Below are 23,595 nucleotides of genomic sequence, written 5' to 3' on the forward strand. Positions count from 1 at the left end.
TAGTCTCGTGGATTGCAGCCGCCCGCGTCGCTCGACTCCCAATGAGCCCCCCCCCCACCCCCCCCCGCCGAGGGCGACGCGTCATGTCCCTCCGTAGCGGGGGAGGGGGGGGGGGGGGGGGCCTCTCCGTATTAACGTCAAAGGGAGACGACCTCCCGATTCCAACTCACCAGGGGTGTGGGGGGGATGATGAGGGGTGGGTGGGGGGACGGGGGGGGGGTTAGCGCTCCCTGGTGGTCAGCAGCAGGGCGAGCAGGCCCAGGAGCCCCAGGACGCCCAGCCTCCTCAGCAGGGCGGCGCCGTCCTTGGGGATGACCACCTGGGCCAGGTCGTTGGTGACGACGGAGATCTCGTGGGACGCGCAGACGAACACGAAGGTGCTGACGACGATGTTGAGCGACGGGCTGCCGGGGATCAGAACCAGGACGCCCTTGGTGTCGGCCGCCAGCCAGATGTGGTACTGACAGATGAACAGCTGGGGGGGGGGGGGGGGGGGGGCAGAGAGAGAGAGAGAGAGTAGAGAGAGTAGAGAGAGAGTAGAGAGAGAGAGGGGGAGAGAGAGTAGAGAGAGAGAGAGAGGGAGAGAGAGTAGAGAGTAGAGAGTAGAGAGAGAGAGAGAGAGGGGGGAGGGGGGGGGAGAGAGAGAGAGAGTAGAGAGAGAGAGTAGAGAGAGAGTAGAGAGAGAGAGAGGGGGGGGAGAGAGAGAGAGTAGAGAGAGAGAGTAGAGAGAGAGTAGAGAGAGAGTAGAGAGAGAGAGTAGAGAGAGTAGAGAGAGAGAGAGTAGAGAGAGAGTAGAGAGAGAGAGAGGGGGGGGGGGAGAGAGAGAGTAGAGAGAGAGAGTAGAGAGAGAGTAGAGAGAGAGTAGAGAGAGAGAGTAGAGAGAGTAGAGAGAGAGAGAGAGGGGGGGGGGGGGGAGAGAGAGAGAGTAGAGAGTAGAGAGAGAGTAGAGAGAGAGTAGAGAGAGAGTAGAGAGAGAGGGGGGGGTGGAGAGAGAGAGGGAGGGGGGAGAGAGAGAGAGAGAGTAGAGAGTAGAGAGAGAGAGAGAGAGAGAGGGGGGAGGGGGGGGGAGAGAGAGAGAGAGTAGAGAGTAGAGAGAGAGAGAGAGAGTAGAGAGAGAGAGAGAGAGAGGGGGGAGGGGGGGGAGAGAGTAGAGAGAGTAGAGAGAGAGAGAGGGGGGGGAGAGAGAGAGAGAGGGGGGGGAGAGAGAGAGAGAGTAGAGAGAGGGGGGGAGGGGGGGGAGAGAGAGAGAGAGGGGGGGGGAGAGAGAGGGGGAGGCAGAGAGCGAGAGACATACAGAGAGAGAGATTTGATTTGAAATCTTTATTTCGACCATGTAAATGAATACAAACAAAATAAATAACTAAACAAAATCAAAACATAACTCAGACAAAATAAATAACTAAACAAAAGCTAAACATAACTCAATTTACATGTTCGAAAAGGAGTAGGAAGAAGTATACACTTATTTAATCCTACCCCTTTTCCACTACTCAAATGAGTACTATTTTAAAACATTTCAAAACAAATATATATATATATATATATATATATATGCAAAAAAAACAAAAAAAACGATATATGTAAAACATGAAATAAAAGTAAATCAAAAATGTAAACACCCGTGAATATCAAGTCCCTTCCTCATCCCTGTACCTCGTGAACTTCATTTCCTTATACATCAGTTTGAATTGTCTCATATTTGGACATTGCTTTAGCACCACATTCAGACTGTTCCCCAGTTTCACTCCACATATTGAGATGCAGTGTCTTCTCATGGTAGTGCGTACGTTTAGCACCTTTAAATTGAGTTCTCCCCTCAGTTTATAACCCCCCTCTCTATCAAAGAACAGTTCTTGAATGTTTTCCTGGAAGTACACAACCTTTTGCTTTATACATTAATTGTGCCGTTTTAAATGCCACAAGATCATTTAACGTGAATGTTTTTTTACTTTAAAAATAATATGCTTGTGTGATCACGATAACCTGCACTGTGAACTATCCTTATGGCCCTTTTTTTGGAGTATAAAAAGTGAGAGAGGGAGAGACCGGTCAGGAAGAGTAACACTGCCAGCTTGTGGTACTGACAGATGAACAGCTGGGGTGGAGAGAGAGAGAGAGAGAGGAGAGAGAGGAGAGAGAGGAGAGAGAGAGAGAGAGAGAGAGAGAGAGAGAGAGAGAGAGAGAGAGAGAGAGAGAGATAGAGAGAGAGAGAGAGAGTGTTTATGTGTCAGATCTTGAAGGGGCTAGAGATGGTATTTTTCCTGTGTTTATGTGTCAGGTCTTGAAGGGATAGAAATGGTATTTTCCTGTGTTTATGTGTCAGGTCTTGAAGGGATAGAAATGGTATTTTCCTGTGTTTATGTGTCAGATCTTGAAGGGATAGAAATGGTATTTTCCTGTGTTTATGTGTCAGATCTTGAAGGGCTAGAGATGGTATTTTTCCTGTGTTTGTGTGTCAGGTCTTGAAGGGGATAGAGATGGTATTTTCCTGTGTTTATGTGTCAGGTCTTGAAGGGCTAGAGATGGTATTTTCCTGTGTTTATGTGTCAGGTCTTGAAGGGCTAGAGATGGTATTTTCCTGTGTTTATGTGTCAGATCTTGAAGGGGCTAGAGATGGTATTTTTCCTGTGTTTATGTGTCAGGTCTTGAAGGGCTAGAGATGGTATTTTTCCTGTGTTTATGTGTCAGATATTGAAGGGCTAGAGATCGTATTTTTCCTGTGTTTATGTGTCAGGTCTTGAAGGGGCTAGAGATGGTATTTTTCCTGTGTTTATGTGTCAGGTCTTGAAGGGGCTAGAGATGGTATTTTTCCTGTGTTTATGTGTCAGGTCTTGAAGGGGCTAGAGATGGTATTTTTCCTGTGTTTATGTGTCCGGTCTTGAAGGGGCTAGAGATGGTATTTTTCCTGTGTTTATGTGTCAGGTCTTGAAGGGGCTAGAGATGGTATTTTTCCTGTGTTTATGTGTCCGGTCTTGAAGGGGCTAGAGATGGTATTTTCCTGTGTTTATGTGTCAGGTCTTGAAGGGGCTAGAGATGGTATTTTCCTGTGTTTATGTGTCAGGTCTTGAAGGGGCTAGAGATGGTATTTTCCTGTGTTTATGTGTCAGGTCTTGAAGGGGCTAGAGATGGTATTTTCCTGTGTTTATGTGTCAGGTCTTGAAGGGGCTAGAGATGGTATTTTTCCTGTGTTTATGTGTCCGGTCTTGAAGGGGCTAGAGATGGTATTTTCCTGTGTTTATGTGTCAGGTCTTGAAGGGGCTAGAGATGGTATTTTCCTGTGTTTATGTGTCAGGTCTTGAAGGGGCTAGAGATGGTATTTTTCCTGTGTACATGCGTCAGGTCTTGAACGGGCTAGAGATGGTATTTTCCTGTGTTTTGCATTGTTTTTACAGAATGGGGGGTTTGTTTCAACACTGAGAAAATGTTAAATATGTACATCGTGAAGTTTCTACCGTTCAGCTGTGACAGGAACCCTCCCTCTTGAAACGGGACATTTAGAATCGCAGCCACAATCAATGTAGTTCATAACGACTTTGTGTGTGAATGTGAAGAGATCTCGGAAATTGTGTGTACAAAATGGCGGCTTGCTTGTAAACCTAAAATATGTTTCCGACAACATTTTAAACTGCAAGTGTGATTTGATTTGGCTGGATCTCGAGTCATATTTGATCTGCAACTTCTAGTTTGACAAGTTTGGTCTGAATTTCATTCGATGGTACGGGCTTGTTTTTGTTGTTTTGATCATGGACTCTTGTTCTGGTAACTATTTTTTTCCGATTTGTGATTTAAATTCTGTATTATACTGTTGCATTTTATTCCATCTTTTAGAAAAGCCTCAATGGACTAGTGTTGAAAACTAGCACTTGTGCTATAAACACGCAAAACACCACATGTGGTCTGTCCACTGTGACTGGTCCAATGTAGCTGTGGTGTCCATTTTAAATACAAGTTTTCATTCATTCATTCATTGTGCACCACCGCTGGATGTACGATAATTATCGTATCTGTGCGACAAAAGCCGCTCCCGCTTTCATTGTGAAAATAACCCTCCGCTATCGTTGTGTAACGTGTCACGTCGTCTCTGGAAGCTTCCTTCTCTCCTTCACGTGGAGATAAAACTAAGTGAAAGTGGCACAGAAACAGAAACCTAAAAATAGCTGCCGTCCACACATTCAGTTTATAATGTTGTCCGACACTTACACGCCCGACAAAAACGCTTAGTATTTTACAAATTAGCGTTTTTATTTGAACGTGGGCACTGAAAATGCGAAAATGTACTAAATGGGTTTATTTCGATAAAAATGTAAAGCAGCACACACAGGGAGGGGCAGGTGAGGGCGGCGGGCGAGTGAAGACAGAGAGAAACACTGGTATCACAGACTACCTACAACCACCACACCTACGTGGAAGTCTGACTCGGCTTTCAGTGTGTGTGTGTGTGTGTGTGTGTGTGTGTGTGTGTGTAATTACATTAGATTAAAGTACGGTACAAAGCATGGTACCAGAAACACACGATTTACGCGTCGACTGCCGTGCAAAGACGAAAAGAGGGCCTGACAAAAGGGGCGTCATCAAGTCAAAATAACAACTGAAATTACTACTGTGCGTGTGTCGTTCTCTACCTCCGTGCCACATCACTACTACGTGTTGGGGGCGACAGTGGCTCAGGAGGAAGAGCAGTCGCCTGGTAATCCGGAGGTTCCGGGTTTAGTGATGCACGATATATCGGCTGCTGATATAATATCGGCCGATATGGCAGTTTTTTTTACACGTATATATTTAAAAAAAAATTTAATCTTGTTTTTGCCTTAAGTACGGTAGTTTCAAAATATCAATAATTTCTGAAAATAAGTTACAAAAGTAAAAAAAAGTGCGTTTTGGAAAATAACTCTTTATTTGATTATCATAAAAAAGTGTTTTCTATACAGAGATATCGACATCGGTAAATATCGGTAATCGGCCAGAACAGCAATATTAATATCGGTTATCGGTATCGGCCACAATTTTCACATCGGTGCATCACTATCCCGGTTAGATTCCCGCTCCTCCCGGGCAGCGTGTCGAAGTGTCCTTGAGCAAGACACTTAACCTTGCATGGTTGCCTCTGCCACTGGTGTGTGAATGTGTGAGTGAATGGGAGGAACAAATTGTAAAGCGCTTTGGATAAAAGCAGCTATATAAATGCAGCCATTTACCATTTGTGTGTTTGTGTCGGAGCGTTCTCTACCTCCGTGCCACATGACCCGTCTTACCTCGAGGGAGATCTTTCCGAACCAGGCGAAGAATGAGCTATATAAAGAGCGGGCGTAGCCAGGAATGTTCCTGATGAGAATGAATGCCAGGATCTGAGGAGGAAGGAAACGGGATATGCTGTTTAGAACATACTTGAAGACATATCACAACAGACAGCAAGACATCATACCTGGCATAGAATCCTTTTTACATACCTGTAGATACTATATGTCTGTACATATCCGTTACCTACTCTTACTAGTTACGCTGCTGGCCAGTATGGCTTACTACCATAGTGTCTTTATACCTGTACATATTAATACTATAACTCTGTACATACATAAACTCTGTAGTACAAATTTATATATTTTATACCCCGTTTAAATCACCTGTATATTGGATATTACTATTGCACTTTAGTGTTAAACTTATTTTCATTGTACTGTATGATGACAATATATTTTAATCTAATCTAAGAGATAGAGTGATGGGACTAGGACTAGACTATGACATCACAATGGTAGAACCATATTTCACTGTTGTTTGGTTACAGTGTGATTTTAAACTTTTTGGTGTCTTTTTATTTTTTGTAATACAATTATCATGGTGCTTTTTCATTCAAAGGGGGTATATTATATTATCCACGAAGCGATGATGAACGTAGCCGTTAATGTATGGTTTCCTTACGCAGAAAAGAGAGTCTGTTTACTTTTCTGATAACTGTTCGCCTGTTTTACTGCAACACTACTATCACCGACATCTACTGTAAGAAGGGAGATCCCCCCTTGAACGGCCCTTCTAAGGTTTCTCTCCTCCACATTGCCTGTGGTGCATTGTTTCCTATTGCTAGGTTTTAGTGAGTTTTTCCTTGCCTTTGCATGGGGCATGTCTGGGAGTGTTACATTCATTTATTTAAAGTTTTTTGGACTTTATGGTGTTTTTGTTTTGTTCTTGATTTATTGTGATGTTTCTTCTTGACTAAAGAAGACGTGTCCGGCCCATGGGTTTGATTGATTGATTGAAAACTTTTTTAACAGATTGCAGAATGGGTACAATACAGTACAGCTCAATACACACAATTGTTAAGGGGATGCAGACCAGAGAAAGACTTTCGTCTTGTTTACATCAGGGTCCCCCATTTTCAACTCATCAGGACATATATGACATACATGACATACAGATAGTCAGTACTGCTACATCTATACATTTATGACATACCAGATTTGCAAATACAGTACTGTTTGTGATACAGAAGGAGTCAGGAAAAGGGAGTATATACATTTGACGTAGAAACTGTACATTGGAGGAGGTTGGGTGGGGGGGGTTGGGTACACTGGGATATTGACAACCATACTGGGTAATCTACATTGGAGGTGGTTGGGGGGGGGGGGGGCACACTGTATAAACAAGCAAAAACTGTACATTGAGTGGGGGGGGGGGGGGGGGGAGACACTGTACAAACAAACAAAATTGTACATTGGACTATTGACAAAACCATACTAGGTAAATGACTGTACATTGGAGGGGGTTGGGTTAGGATATTTACAGGGGCCAGTGTTGAATTGCAGTCTCCCGTAGGTGTCCCTTGAGAGAGGTTTTGAAAGTGGGTAGTGATCCACATTCCTTTACAGCTTTAGGTAGGGCGTTCCACATTGATGTGGCATAATTGCGAAACGTGTTTAGTCCCTTATTTGAGCCGAATCTGGGTTTAACAGATTCAGGGGACATTAACGTGTGTTGTCGGGCCTTACAAATAAGTTTGATTTGATTTGAACTACATCCAAACCTGAGGGACTAAATTACTAAATGCTTTAAAGACTAAACAGTTCACTGCAGCTATGTTTAGGAAAAGATACTGTGGGTTTTATATTAACTAACTTTACAACCTGCAATAATTTGTAGTTGTCCCAGTATAAACAGCTATCTGAAATAGATTAAGAGGGTGTATATAAGGGGGAGGGCATTTGTGTATTTGTTTACTTGTTTTTTATTTGAACGTCTATTTTCTTTATTTTATATTTGGCTATATTTGTGTTGTTTCATGGGTGTATGTGTGTGTATGTGTGTTTTGTTAATTAATAAAAATATTATTGGAAGTGAAATTGGGTAAAAAGAGGGTGTACATACAGAACATACAGCCTGAATATTATAATAATAACTTTATTTGTATAGCAACTTTCATACAAGAATTGCAGCTCAAAGTGCTTCACAACAGAAAAAATACAGGCACAAAATGAGCACATAAAGTGCAGACATATAAAATCACAGTTTTTCACGTTAGGATCTAGCATCCCAATAGGCCACTTTGTTTATGGTTTGATTAAAATGATATAAAACATATAAAATAAGCATAAAAAGAGAGAGAGAATATGTACCTGGACCACAGAAATGTAAGGATGCATTTCGTTGCACTCAGTCTTGTCTTTGCAGCTGCTGGCCCATATGGAGTACGTCTGAAACCACAAAGAGAGGTAAGTAAACAACAGCAGGTCATGCAAGAACAAGTTTGTCTCTGCATTCATTAACTCATTGAACGCCAAAAACGAGTATACCCGTTTTATTTTTCTATTATTATACTAAACAGTCAGCCGGACCTTCTTGTGTGATCCTGGTAGCTCTGAGTGAATTGGAATGACTATCGAATCCCGATAGGTGGCAGTATCGCCTACCTTTTGAACTGGGCTAGTTTACTGTGGGGGGGGGGGGTTGCTCACTCACTGCTGGCCTGAATAGTAGCCACTAGCCTCGGAACTGCCTATGCAATGGCGAGCCAACTAAGAGGACAAAACGATCACACTTATGGATGATAAGGTGCGTTTTCACCAGACTACATTGGACTCCGCACTTCTGGTAAATCATAAAAATACTATAGTCAAACCGGCCAAGGAGGTAACGTTGTGTATCTGTTCACCACTCCGCGGTAGTCGCCGCCGGAGTTGAGAGCACTCCAGAAGCAACTAACGTTCGGCAATGGCGAATGCCTAGAGCGAACTATTGGGGATTATTATGAAGAGGACAAACGGTGACGATTCATCCATAACATAAGGTGCGTTGGATTCTAGTATTTTCAAACAGGCTGTTTGGATGTAACGTAACGTTATCTGTAGGCCGCTGCCAGGGCCAACTAACGTTATTTATTGATCCTGTTCTGAATCAGACACTTCGGAGCAAGAGTGGACAGGGTTTTGGTGGACCTGCTGACAAAGATAACGTCTATTTTACCAAACCCCATCATAAAACATGCCTTTGTAATGATCCCAGCATCAGAAAACGAGTCCACGAGGGACCCCCCCCCCCCCCCCACTTTGTGAATAGAAACATTCTATGTATGGTCATGTTTACCTTTGACCTGGAAATAATATAGGTGTCAGGCGAGCAACCTGCACGAAATGCGCATGCTGCACAGAAAACACTTAATATCTCGCGTTCCAGGAAACTTAACTGGATTCTTTTGAAACGGGACAGGTTTTAGCCTGGGATTGCGCAGGAACGAAGGTATGTAGAAATAAATGGTTTGTTCCCTGTTGGAGTATAAATATTGCCTGTCAATTTCAAATGAGCCATACTATTGTCTCCATAGCTATAATATAGAATATACGATGGGTTTCTTACACTTTTTTTTTTAATGCATTAAAATTTACGTCCATAGGGAGGTGTAGTCTGACGTCACTGGTTGTTCCACCCGTATAGGGATTTATCATTGGAAAAATGGATTATCGGCTATTGTAACAATTCTGCCGCATGGACATTGAAAAGCTTTTTTTTATTTTTATGATTAACACATTGGGTGCCGTTCACGTAGAACTACGTTTCTGTCGCCCGACGGTTGAGTGCCGGAAACGTAGAACTATGTTTTTCTCACAGTATTTCTTTTAATCGCTATTGCCATTCATAATTCAGCGGGGCACCTTGTGCATACTGTTCTGAATGTGTCTGAGCTGGCAGACGGTCTTATACCGCCCTCTAACGCCTTCGGCCGCTATTGCACTCCATTAGAAACAGTGCAGTTTATTTTCTCTACCGAGCTGCGGCGTGGGGGCGGGTCCTAAACACTCTGGCAAAACACGCGCTTGTAGGGATGGTTTGGACAACTGACCCTGCCTGCCCGTTCATGTGCAATGCCCAATAACGGCGGAGACAGGATCGCTGTGGATAACTGGAATGGCGATCAGATAATTGGATTATTTTTTTTGCATTACATCAGAGACCAGGTAAGGACTCTATATATCCAGTATTGCGTTGATCTGATATTTATTTCTACCGCGATTGAAGCGGTCTGTGTTTTATGTGTGTGGCTGTTTACCGTTGAGTGCAGGAGGTGGGGGGGAGGGGGAGGGGCACATTTAATGTATGCACGAGGAAGGATAATAATGATAATCTAGCGTTGATTTCAGGAAGATTCGATAATCAGGCGAAAAATGACAACGACGTGTTTATTGAATTACACAAAAACAGCAATGATGTAACCACTACACCTCCCTATAGACCAGGAAGTAACCACTACACCTCCCTATAGACCAGGAAGTAACCACTACACCTCCCTATAGACCAGGAAGTAACCACTACACCTCCCTATAGACCAGGAAGTAACCACTACACCTCCCTATAGACCAGGAAGTAACCACTACACCTCCCTATAGACCAGGAAGTAACCACTACACCTCCCTATAGACCAGGAAGTAACCACTACACCTCCCTATAGACCAGGAAGTAACCACTACACCTCCCTATAGACCAGGAAGTAACCACTACACCTCCCTATAGACCAGGAAGTAACCACTACACCTCCCTATAGACCAGGAAGTAACCACTACACCTCCCTATAGACCAGGACGTAACCACTACACCTCCCTATAGACCAGGAAGTAACCACTACACCTCCCTATAGACCAGGAAGTAACCACTACACCTCCCTATAGACCAGGAAGTAACCACTACACCTCCCTATAGACCAGGAAGTAACCACTACACCTCCCTATAGACCAGGAAGTAACCACTACACCTCCCTATAGACCAGGAAGTAACCACTACACCTCCCTATAGACCAGGAAGTAACCACTACACCTCCATATAGACCAGGAAGTAACCACTACACCTCCCTATAGACCAGGAAGTAACCACTACACCTCCCTATAGACCAGGAAGTAACCACTACACCTCCCTATAGACCAGGAAGTAACCACTACACCTCCCTATAGACCAGGAAGTAACCACTACACCTCCCTATACCAAGACGTTGGCCACTCGGTGGTGAATGTGGACGACCTCACCAGGAATGAGATGACGGAGAGGAAGAGCAGCAGGTTGGAGACCCTGCTGGAGAACAGAGGCTCTCCCTTGGCCTCCGACAGCAGCTGGCACTTCTGCAGGACCAGGTAGATGAAGGCAAACAGCATCCCGTGGATCACCGCCTGTATTAGGAAGGAATTATGAGTAGGTATTGTTGTATTGTATTATGAATTGATTAGGAGTATGTATTGTATTATGAATTTGATAAGGAGTATCTATTGTTGTTTTAATTGTCTGTATGCCATGTGAATGTTGTGAGTGTATAAAGTCTGTAACTGTATTTGACGTGTTATGGACCCCAGGAGGAATAGCCACAGCACTGCTAATGGGGATCCAAATGAACTAAAGCCGCCTGCAGCAGCAGCAGCAGCACAACATCAGCCCATTTCAGATACATGAATACATAATCATTTATTAGAAATTGTATGTTTTTTTTATATTAGGATTATATACTACTAATAGTTGTTAAGATTTCAATGTTTTCCCGCCTTTCGTTGATTGTTATCAGACTTCCGTGTGAAGTATCTGCGTTGTGTTTGTTTAGCGTTGATGAGGCACTCGTTCTGTGGAATTCCGTCCTCCCACTAAACACTGTCTCTCTTAGATACATAAATAAATAATTTATTAGAAGTTGTATGTTTTTATATTCGGATTATATACTACTAATAATAATGTATAACAATTACTAGAATTGGAATATTAAAAAAGAAAATAATGTTTTCAGTGGTTAGAGTTTGTACAAATTGCTTTTATATATATATATATATATATATATATATATATATATATATTAGAGCTGGGCCGTTAACGGCGTTAACGTGCTGCGTTAACGCTATACTAGTATCGCGCGATAATATAATTAACGCATTAATCTACAAAAAAAAACAGTCTGTAATGCATTTTGGAAACGGGAGATGGGCTCATGGTGTAATGGGCCACCTGGCCTGAGAAACATAAGGAGGAAAGAAAAAGTAAGGACTTACTTCTGGTCATTATTTGGGTAGAACACACATATTTTGAATGCCTTCGGCAGTTTTTTTTTTTTTTTTAGCCATTTTAATCTAGATTAAATCCAGAATTGCAGATAGATTAATCTAGATTAAAAAAATGTATCTATGCCCACCTCTAATATATATATATATATATATATATATATATATATATATATATATATATATATATATATTTCCCCAAGGGGATCAATAAAGGAATATCTTAACTTTATATATATATATATAAAAGCAATTTGTACAAACTCTAACCACTGAAAACATTATTTTCTTTTTTAATATTCCAATTCTAGTAATTGTTATACATTATTAGTAGTATATAATCCGAATATAAAAACATACAACTTCTAATCAATTATTATTTATTTTATGTATCTAAGAGAGACAGTGTTTTAGTGTTTAGTGGGAGGACGGAATTCCACAGAACGAGAGCATATATATATATATACACCGGTATATATATATACACAATGTAGGTTATATAAGAAACTAAAGACTAGTGCTGATGGAATGACATTTCAACTGAGAGTAAGCGTGAACATCGGACTCACAAATCGGTCCAGCTTCCACCTGAACCACCACTCGTGGATGTTCCCGTGCAGCTCGAACAGCTGGGAGACGGGCCAGACCGAGAAGACGCTCTCAAAGAAACCCTGGAGACATAGATTATCACAGGTTTTATTAAACAAGGACTGAATCATCGCTCAATACACACAGGCTAAAGGTATAAATTGACCATTTTAATGTTGGTCTCGTAATTTTTTGTATCACCTTTTAATACACCTCGTTAGCATTTCTCATTGAATCTAATGAGCTAGCTTGTGGCTAGAGCTACCCGTGGGTTTTTGAAACAGAAACATGAGTGGGTTTTGTAGTTTGGCACTGTGAGTGCCAGCTCAGAAAGTTAAAATAAAATAAAATAAAAGACCAATATTTAAAATGTCGGGGTATCTTTTCGGGTTCTTGGGCCTGAGAGAAGCAACCTGAACGCGTGAAATACTTTCCCTAAGCCAGTTGTACTTTTGTGCGATCCGATTGGCCACTGACGTTTCTGGTCATGTGACATGTGCGCCAATCGTGTGACGGCAAGTTCTGCGCCTATTTCCGGGTCTAACAGCCTGCAAACTACCTAACGCCTAGTTTATCACTGGTTAAGCTTAGGCGACTCTTTCGAAGTTGGTTATGGTTAGAGTTTGGAATCAGGGCTGGTGTTCTATCGCCCTGCTCTAAGACAAACTCTAACCTTAACCAACTTCGAAAGAGTCGCCTAAGCTTAACCGGTGATAGAAACAGGCGTCACACGATTGGGCGCACATGTCACATGACCAGAAACGTCAGTGGCCAATCAGATTGCGCAAAAGTACAACTGGCTTAGGGAAAGTATTCACGCAGCCTGAACGTGACGGCTCACCTGAGAGTAGGCGAAGACGCAGATGAAGAGGAGCATGCCTAGCAGCTTGGCCAAGACCCCAAGGTGCCACATCCCACTGCCTGTTCAGAAAAACACAACACACACGTCCTTTATACAGTACATAGTATATTAAGGATATACCAACTCCAGAATATGGATCTAGGACACAAGTGATAAGGATATACCTGTTCTCGGATACATTTATTTTGTATTATTATTATTATAAAAATAAATATTATTTTGTAGTATTTATTTAGTATTTATTCGTTTTAAAATTGTAAATGGAAACGTTTTAAAATGTATTACTTTGTCAGGGCACATCAAGTTCAAGTTCAAGTTCTTTAATAGTTGTCATACAGAAGTACAGAATACTTTCATACAAAATGCTTCTTACTGTTACGCTCCAGAGACTGTGCTAGACAAGATAGTATCAAATAACATAATAACATAATATAGCATGAATTTAGAAGAAGAATGAGGTCACAGTTGTTCGGTATAGACATATGTACAATGTTCTGAGTTACCATATAATATACAATACACAATACTATGCAGTGTACTAATGTACAGTACTATCTAGTGCAAAGCAGAAATGGGATGAGGTACAATTTTAGGTACAATTTACAGTAAGGTGTACGAGTTGTAGTGCAATCCTTCATCCATAAATATAAAGTGTGGGGAGTGGGTGCTACAGTGTGTTTGTTTAAAGTGGGTGTGTGCTATAAAGTGTGTGTAGTGGGTGCTACAGTGTGTTTGTTTAAAGTGAGTGTGTGCGTGTGGATGTGTGTGCTATGTGTGTTTGGTGGTTGTTGTTGTGTAGTGTTCATTCATTGTTCGTTTAGCAGCCTGATGGCCTGGGGATAGAAGCTACTTCTGAGTCTTTCTGTGCTCGCCTTGAGACTCCTGTGTCGCTTGCCTGACGGCAGCAGTTCAAAGAGGCAGTTGTTCGGGTGGCTCGAGTCCTTAATAATTCTCTTAGCCTTCCCCTTGCAACGCTTGTTGTAAATGTTCTGGAGGGTGGGGAGCCCCCCTCCAATTGTGCGTTCGGCTGAACGTGTCACTCTTTGTAGTCTGCTTTGGTCTTTTGCAGTGCTATTCCCAAACCAGGAGGTGATGTTGCCGGTCAAGATGCTCTCTATTGTACATGAGTAGAAGTTCTTAAGGATCTTCTGGCTGACTTGGAACTTCCTTAGGCGCCTGAGGAAGTAGAGGCGTTGTCGTGCCTTCTTCACCACACTGTTAATGTGTGTGGTCCATTTCAAGTCCTCGGATATGTGGGCTCCGAGGTACTTGAAGCTGTTGACTCTCTCAACCGGTGCCCCGTCGATGCTGAGGGGGCTGTAGTCCTTGACCCCCGACCTCCTGAAGTCCACAATCATCTCCTTTGTTTTGCTGACGTTCAGGGAGAGGCTGTTTTCCTGGCACCATCCCGCCAGGACCTTGACCTCTTCCAGGTAGGCCCTCTCGTCGTTGGCAGAGATCAGGCCCACCACCACTGTGTCGTCAGCAAATTTGACGATTGTATTGCTACTCCGCTGAGCCACACAGTCGTGTGTGTACAGGGAGTAGAGGAGGGGACTCAGAACACAGCCCTGGGGGGCCCCTATGTTGAGGGTGATGGATGAGGAGGTGCAGTTGCCTGCTCTCACCACCTGGGGTCTGCCAGTCAGGAAGTCCAAGACTACCAATTGGATAGTCCAAGACTATCCAATACATAGTAGATATAGTGACATTCCATACAGTTGTATACAGTAACTGGTCTCGGATTATAACTCTTTTCGGATATATAGTGTGTCTAGGGTACATCTGCTCTAGGATGTATGTATAGATAACTGTTAGGGCTGTCGGAATAAATTTCAATATTTTAATTTCATTTGAATTTGAAAAATAGGAATATGAATATCAAACTGCAGGTCGAATGTAATTTCTTTTTTATAATAATAATAAAAACACAATCGATATGAACTGAACATTATTGCTTCTCGTCCCTTTTCCATGATTTTGGAAAAAAGTTTGCCTGTAATACAAACAATACAAGCCAATATAATTCGGTGTTACAAAGACTAATGTTTCCTATTAACAACAAACTTGTTCATTCTAAGCATTTTACGCCTACTTCAATGTGTATGTGGTAATAATAATAATAATAATATGTCGATTGTATCATTAATATTAAAATGTCATTAGAATTTTCCAGCCTGTTCATATAATTTGGTATTGTATTCTTGGGGCACAACCGACAGCCCTGACGGGTTCCTGGTTACATCTTTCCACCGATGCCCACCGTTGGCTTTCTTCTGCAGGATCTGCGGCCACATGGCCATCGTGCCGTAGATGACGGCGAACCAGAAGGTCACCAGAGGGACAAAGTAGTAGGACTGGTAGGGTTTGTCCATCACCAAGCACAGCACCACCACCAGGAAGTTGAGACGGAACAGCACCTGGGAGAGGCACAGGAACACACTCATATCGTCAGGGGCGGATCTTCCTATAGGGCCCCAGAGGGGGGTGCCAAAAACTGAACCCACATTTTTTTTGTTGTTGCTGAAAACTGTTTTTGTGCCCCCCCCCCCCCTTCTATATCTGCAAGCAACCAATATTTTGACATACAAAAAAATCTAACATAAGGGAAAATTGGGGCGGTCAGGTGGCGTAGCGGAGATTGTGCTCGTCACCAATGCAAGAGGCTGCGGTCTCGACTCCCGGAGAGTCAGCATTGCCTCGGCTCGGGCTGATCGCTATACTAACTCGTTTGGCTGAGTTAGGGGGAGGGGAGCCGTGGGTGGGTCCTGGGCGTTGTGGACAGCGACCCCTACAGTTCGGTCGGGGCGCCTGCTCAGCAAGGGTAGGATCTGGAGGGAGGTAGTGCGGCCTCCCACACGTTACACTCTCCCGGTGAGAATCTGCGCGGCCAGGCTGGCTGCCGGCTGGCTGCACATGCGTCGGAGGAAAGCATGTGACAGTCTCCGGCCTCTCGGACCAACAGTAGGGGGGAGTGCGCAACAACCAGGAAGGGGGTTGGGAATTGGCATAACGACTAACAGTGGGATGGGAGAAAAAAATCGGAAAAAGAAGGAGGGGGAAAAAGATAATAATAAAAAAAGAAAAGAAAAAAACATAAGGGAAAATTAGCCAAACATCTAAAATGGTCGGTCGGTCTTTAAGAGTTTTTTTTTTAAGAGCAGTGATGAAGCTCGCCTAGGGCGCCAAATGTGCCAGGTCTGGCCCTGCATATCGTCTCCGCTAGCCAGGGTTTAGCCGTCTCCGTTGTCTTCAGAACCTGGCCAAACCGGTCCGAGGAGGCAAGACACCTTTCACAACCTGGCCAGACCAGGCTGGGACTGTTGCGTCATCGTGGTTTAGCTTGTGTACTACAGTTGGTGGTGTGAATTTTTGAAAGGTTGCCTAGCAACCGGAGAGTTTACAAGAAACGCAATGGACACGCAAACCCAACCATACCACACCATGCTGGACCATGGCTAGCCCCAGCCAGGCTGAACAGAGCTAATGTAGACACAAACCCAACCATACCACACCACGCTGGACCATGGCTAGCCCCAGCCAGGCTGAACAGAGCTAATGGAGACAAGGCAATAGACACATGTTACAAACACACACGCACACACAAAATGGGTGACGTAAATTCTGGCAGGACACGCCAAGTCATGCAGCGTGGAGCTGTGATGGCTGACGCTCCACCGTTCCCACTTAACACCGATTTGGAATCTAAATGTATTTAAAGACCTCCCTGTTCGCACACTCCCTCTACGTGTGGATGTTGTGCCAAGGTGTTGCTGCTGCCGCTGCTGCAAGTAATGTTTTCACCCACACCACCACCACCACCACCACCACCACACAACAGCATACTGTAGCGTGATGGCAGACTTCAGAACCCAACTCGGTCACGAAGACTGCGATTTGCAATACTTCGGATTTTGATCAACTTGTGGAACCTCGAGACAAAGTTGTATGCAAGGTATGTAAACTACAGCTGGCCTGCTTTCTTTATGCCCAATGCTATTTTGGGAGTTTTAGCGTCAAGAATGTAAGTAGCCTAGGGCGGCTGAGTGGCGCAGTGGGCAAGGCGCTAGCCACTAACACAGGAGACGCTGGGTTCGAGCCCAGCTCTCTGCGTTGCTACCGGCTTGGCCGGCCGTCATACTAACACAATTGGCAGTGTTAGAGGGTGGGAAAGCCGGTGGGTGGGGATTGGACGTTGTGGACAGCGACTCCTGCAGGTCGGTTGGGTGACGCCGGTGCGGCGGAAACAGGAAGTAGCGGGGGCAGCGTGAGCCTCCCACGCGTTACTCCTCGCCACTGAGAGTTCAAGCTGCTGCTGTGAAAAGATGCGACAGGCTGCCTCCTCGTGTACCGGAGGGGACACGTGATGCAAGGCTTCTATCCTCACTACAGCCGACCTGTGGGAGGCATAGTCTAGCAACGTTCAAGACAGGGGAGGGGAGAATTGGAAATATGAAATTGGGATGGGAGAAAAAGTGGATAAAAAATAATGTAAGTAGCCTACTTTTCAGTTTTTAGCACTTAATTGTAAATCATCCCACATGGTAAAACTCGATTGAATAATGAATCGAGGCAGAAGCATCATTTCCCGTTTCATGCCAAGGAAAAAATATAGTTTCATGTTTATCACTCCTTGTTCAGGAGGCACGTTGCAGTGTATGACTGGCCGTTCAATATGCCATAAACTTTCATTAATTTAACCTCCGAGAGACAGTCCCTTCTCAATCTAGCACCAATTCCTCCTCACGCACAGAGAGAGGGTGTGTGTGTGTGTGGGGGGGGGGGGGGGGGGAGTAGGTCTTCTACTGTAGGTCTGGCTTGTCGTTTTCATTCGCCACACTATGAGGCTATGCTAAATTACAGGGAATCTCTCAGTGGTGTGCGTGGGCTGAACGAACAACATCCGGGCGCAAGTTATATTTTGGGATTGGGGGGGGGGGGGGGGGGGGGGTACTTGGAAAGTTCTGCACGTGTGTTCCGTTAGTGGTTAAAGTAACTGAAGGTCCCGTAAGGAAACGGTTCAGTACGAATATGTGTACCGTTACACCCCTAATATATATTAGGGGTTTATATATTAGGGGTTACTCCCCCTCAAATGTATATACTCTCTTTTAGAAACTCTGTCTCTTAAAGAGTACTGTACATTTGTATATCTTGTATGTCATAAATATCTGGATGTAACAGTACTGTTTATCTGTATGTCATAAATGTTATGATGAATTAAAAATGGAGGACCCTGATGTAAACAAGACGAAAGTCTTTCTCTGGTCTGCATCCCCTTAACAATTGCGTGTATTGAGATGTACTGTATTGTACCCATTCTGCAATCTGTTAATAAAATTTCCAATCAATCAATCCCAGACGCTTCGCCAGTAATCATATAACTAGGGCTATAGGATAACTACAAATTCGCGATTTTTTATTGGTTTGTCATGACAAACCAATTACATAATCCAACATATGTGTAAGAAACTAACATATTGCAGTTGACTGTATATTTCTTTAATGATTCGTTACGTCCGAAATCAATACTTCCATTTGTCTAAATTACCGGTACCGCTCCGCCATTTTCTTTTTCTTTAGATTTGTGAAAGGTTTGCAGTGCATTCTGGGAAATACAATCTCTCCCTTCGCTCCGAGCCTGCATCTCGGCACACTTCCTCTGAAGCCATATTTGGAGGGCTGGAAACGTCACTACCCCCTGAATCCAAAGAGAAATGGGACAGCCCTACCCTTCGCGGGAACGCGCAAAACGGAGCCGTAGGGCCAAGCCATAGCGCGAAGGGGAGAATTAGGATGCAGTCTCTCTCTTACCTGGCAAACTCTGTAGAGTCCAAAGTCCCCTTTGAGCCAGAAGAATGAGAAGTGACCATATCCTGTCTGGAAAAGGTAGGCGGCCACCAGCACACGCATGTGCATGTAGACGGGAACGAACTGGAAGAGATCAGAGAAGACACTGCTATGAGTCTGACCAGCAATAACATTATATTATAGAACATGTAGACGGGAACGAACTGGAAGAGATCAGAGAAGACACTGCTATGAGTCTGACCAGCAATAACATTATATTATAGAACATGTAGACGGGAACGAACTGGAAGAGATCAGAGAAGACACTGCTATGAGTCTGACCAGCAATAACATTATATTATAGAACATGTAGACGGGAACGAACTGGAAGAGATCAGAGAAGACACTGCTATGAGTCTGACCAGCAATAACATTATATTATAGAACACTGAACTCTCCACTCACAAGCACACATGAGCACACACAACACTCATGCTGCAACCGCTTTAAACAATCACTTTAAACAGAATGTCACTTTAAATAATGGAAAAGTGACTTTAAAGGAATGAGGTATTGTATAGTATGGTTTAGATCAGTGTTTCTCAACTGGTGGGGCGCGACCCAAAAGTGGGTCGCGGGGCCATTTTGAGTGGGTCGCGGAGTGTGTAAAATAATAATAATAATAAAGTAAAAAAAAATATATATATATATATATTTTTTTTTATATAAATTTTTTTTTCACTACCTATCTTTGTGAAAGTGGCTTCTCAGCTCTGACGACAAAGCAGAGGAACAGATTGGACATTGAGCACGACCTCAGCGTTGCTTTGTCTACCATCACCCCAGACTTTGAGACTCTTGTCAGGAGCAAACAACATCCCCAGTTATCCCATTAGTTCCCCAAAACTTACTGTAGGTCTGTTATGTTAAGCTGAGAAGTCTGTGCTAAGAAGCATAATTATTTATTATTATTATTTTATTTCATTGGGTTTTTAGCCCTAGTTGCACTTTTGTTGCAACCCCAGTTATCCCATTAGTTCCCCCAAACTTAGGTATGTTATGTTAAGCTAAGAAATCTGCTAAGAAGCATATTATTTATTATTATTTAATTTCATTGAGTTTTTAGCCCTAGTTGCACTTTTGTTGCAACCCCAGTTATCCCATTAGTTCCCCCAAACTTAGGTATGTTATGTTAAGCTAAGAAATCTGCTAAGAAGCATATATTATTTATTATTATTTTATTTCATTGGGTTTTTAGCCGTAATTGCACTTTTGTTGCACTTTTTTGTATTTATTTCATGTTTTTAATAGTGCATGAAAGATTGTGTATTACTGCAAAATTTTTTTTTTTATAAATCATAGTGGTTCAAAAATTTGGGTCACGACTTAATGACTAAGGAAAATGTTGGGTCCCGAGGCTAGACCAGTTGAGAACCACTGGTTTAGATACATTAAGTATAAAAATTACGGGAGTTAAAATTGTATATTGTATAGTAGTGTACATAGGAACCAGTTTCTCAGGAACTTAGCATGTCTTTTTATCGTGTACATCTTGTGTCTTACCTGTTTTTTTTTTCTATGTCTATTTTAGTATTGTATTATTGCACAATCGATGTGGGCATGCCCACCCGCATTTCACTGTATGCCCTGGTATGTATGTGACAAATAAAACTCTTGATTCTTGATTCTATTCTATATTAACATGCTGACATTTAAGAACGTCAAAAGACACCTTGTAAGATCATAGAGGGGAAAAGGAAAAGGATGTGGATTCTCTTCATTTACTCTACCAAGCCTGAGGAGTAGAACTGAATATCCATATCAGGACGATACCAGACTAAAACAGGATATCTATCTGTATCAAGACGATACCAGACTAAAACAGGATATCTGTATCAGGATGATACCAGACTAAAACAGGATATCTGTATCAGGACGATACCAGACTAAAACAGGATATCTATCTGTATCAGGACGATACCAGACTAAAACAGGATATCTGTATCCAGGGCTTATATATTTCACATTAGACACGTTTGTAGAATGTGTCTGACTTGTTCCTGGGTCTGCGGCTCTGCAGGAGACATACTCACTATTGGAGCTCTGGGGCTCTGCAGCAGACATACTATTGGTTTCAACGAAGGGAGTGGTTACATCATGTGTACGCCGGCGTGCGTCAGCTGCGTTTGACTATTTTGCGCGTGCAGCTTTGGAGGTTATGCTTAGTTATGCCAGCCAAGACGAAGAGGTCGGTCATTATCAGTCGGTCGGTCACCAAGGAACGTTGACGAAAGGCCTCTCGCTGGCGGGACAAATGGCCGGAGCCTTGTCATGGTGCAGTCGGGATATAGCCATGATGATGTCGGCTAGTAGCTAGCTTAGCTAAAGGCTAACTAGCGTTAGCTAACCTAGAGACAGCGTGTAACTGCAGCGGTGATGTCATAATAGAACCGGTTAGAACAGGCTAGAACGCTCTGGAACATTGTGATGTCATAATAGACCGGCCATAGTGTATATGTTTTGAAGATGAGAAGAAGAAGAAGAAGAAGAAGAAGAGTGTAAACTTTCTCAAGTGTGGGCGAAGCAAGAATTGTGGAGGGCAGTAATACGCCACGATGCGTCTACACTGCCGGAAATTCAAATAAGAAGAAGAAGAAGAAGGTTCGTTCCTTCACTTCTCCACCATCTTCAGACAAGCCACATCGACACCAGAGCTCTTAACTGTCCTCTCATATTGCATGCAGTCAACAAGGTACATTTGGGGCCATAATGTGCTTGTAGTTAAGTTCATTGGGTTAACAACCACCCTTGCAACGACCGATAAATTGTATGTATGTTGTTATGGTTTGATCCGTGATTGTATTTCATGTATGTTTCACAGTTTTACGGTTCGGAATAAAGATGTTCTCTTCGAACGGAAATAAAGCCAATCAGTAAACATCAAGGACGAGTTGCTTCATCATTGCAAGAGATGCGGTTACACAGCGCATGCAGCCAAGATGAAGAGGATGGTCGTTTGGCAGATGAACTTCGTCAACTCCACGCGGTTGTCTCCATCCTCTTGGACGTTTGGTGAGTTTTTAACCTATTCTATTAACTCTATTCTATTCCCGCCGTGGATATCTCTCTCTCTCTCTCTCTCTCTCTCTCTCTCTCTCTCTCTCTCTCTCTGGAGCCAAACTGGCCGACTAGCTGTTGTAGTACTAGTAGCTAACGGTGTGTGGCCTGGTGTCAGCACCTGTATTGCTTTTCTCACATTGTACAGTTTTTCAGTGGTAGCCGCATAGCTTGCTTCTGCGTTAGCTAATGGTTAGCGATAGCCGGGTTGAGCTAACTGTTAGCCAGTTAGCTGTTTAGCTACGACGTTAGCTGCCGGCTGCGCTCGGCTGGGAACGTTAGCTTGATGCTATCAGTTAGCCTAGAGTTAGCTGTTAGCTTGTGCTACGACCATTGACATTAGCCGTGAGAATAGCAGGGGGTTCTGGCACTCTGACTACGACATCATCTTTGACAGAAGATGTAGTCGGGCCTGCACCATGACAAGGCTCCGGCCATAGCTTCTTTTTGTGCCGACAGCGAGAGGCCTTTCGTCAACGTGGAGACCTGTGTTGCGGCCTTTCGCCCTGCGTTCCTTGGTGCAGGTAAGATGAATGAAAATGTCATGACATTACCCCACTCTTCCTTCCTTCTCCTGCCGAATGTTTTGTTAATAACGATGTTTTTTTCCAGGCAAAACATATGTTACTTCACAACATTTGGAGATACAACATGTGCTGTGTGAATTGTCGTGGTCGTTTGTGTAGCTTGGGTAGCGTTGGGCCGTTGGCCAAAGCTGTGTGTGGCCTGGTGTCAGTAGCCTACCTGGCTAGCCTATTTAGCTGATGTCGGCCATTGGCTCCTTGCTGCTTTGTTTTCTATGGTATAGACCCTCTTCTCTTTGGATTTAAGTGTTGATCTTTGTCCTTTTGGATCTATGTATATTCATGTTGCCTTTGTGAAGTTATCTTTTCCTTCCGTTTTGTTCTTTCATTAAAAGTTGAATATCCTTTAGGGGTCATCTTTGCTTATCTCTCTCATACATGCTCTCTCTCTAACACACACACACACGACAAACACACATGCTCTCTCTCTCTCTCTCTCTCTCTCTCTCTTTCTAACACACACAGTCTGCCTATGGCGGCCTTTCTCGATGGCTAGGCTGTGCTCGCTGAGTCTGTACCTAGTCAAGGATATTCAGTCACAGTGCTCAGGTATTCTGCCACTGTGTACTCTCTGTTTAGGGCCAAATAGCATTTCAATTTCTTTCCAATGTGTGTCTCTCTCTGTCTCTCTGTACACTGTATATTGACTGTAGAACGGGAGCTCTCTCTCGCTCTCTCTCTTGCTATATGTTGACTGTATCATGCCCAGCCTCGGGCAGCGCTATTATTTAAGAATATGTTGACTGTATGAAAAATCTCGCACAGGGCCTCGCATTTCTCCCAGGCGGCCCTGTCTGTATCAGGACGATACCAGACTAAAACAGGATATCTGTATCAGGACGATACCAGACTAAAACAGGATATCTGTATCAGGACGATACCAGACTAAAACAGGATATCTGTATCAGGACGATACCAGACTAAAACAGGATATCTGTATCAGGACGATACCAGACTAAAACAGGATATCTGTATCAGGACAATACCAGACTAAAACAGGATATCTGTGTCAGGATGATACCAGACTAAAACAGGATATCTGTATCAGGATGATACCAGACTAAAACAGGATATCTGTATCAGGACGATACGAGACTAAAACAGGATATCTGTATCAGGACGATACGAGACTAAAACAGGA

At 43.4% G+C, this 23,595-nt stretch overlaps 1 protein-coding gene across 1 annotated transcript in view; it reads right to left on the reverse strand.

Annotated features, from left to right (window-relative positions):
- Positions 1-152: 152 nt before the first annotated feature.
- casd1 (CAS1 domain containing 1) overlaps positions 153-23,595 on the reverse strand; it is a 45,756-nt gene continuing 22,313 nt past the window's right edge. Inside the window, exons 11-18 of the mRNA XM_084326935.1 lie at positions 18,778-18,897; positions 15,227-15,383; positions 12,943-13,022; positions 12,083-12,184; positions 10,503-10,643; positions 7,608-7,685; positions 5,253-5,345; positions 153-475 (exon numbers count right to left, since the gene is read on the reverse strand). Of these exons, the coding sequence (XP_084183061.1) occupies positions 221-475; positions 5,253-5,345; positions 7,608-7,685; positions 10,503-10,643; positions 12,083-12,184; positions 12,943-13,022; positions 15,227-15,383; positions 18,778-18,897 (1,026 nt within the window). The 3' untranslated portion in view covers positions 153-220. The remainder of the gene's footprint in view (positions 476-5,252; positions 5,346-7,607; positions 7,686-10,502; positions 10,644-12,082; positions 12,185-12,942; positions 13,023-15,226; positions 15,384-18,777; positions 18,898-23,595) is intronic.

This window comes from Notolepis coatsorum, assembly GCF_963971535.1.
Source record: "Notolepis coatsorum genome assembly, chromosome: 13".
In the NCBI taxonomy this organism is placed as follows: Eukaryota; Metazoa; Chordata; class Actinopteri; order Aulopiformes; family Paralepididae; genus Notolepis; species Notolepis coatsorum.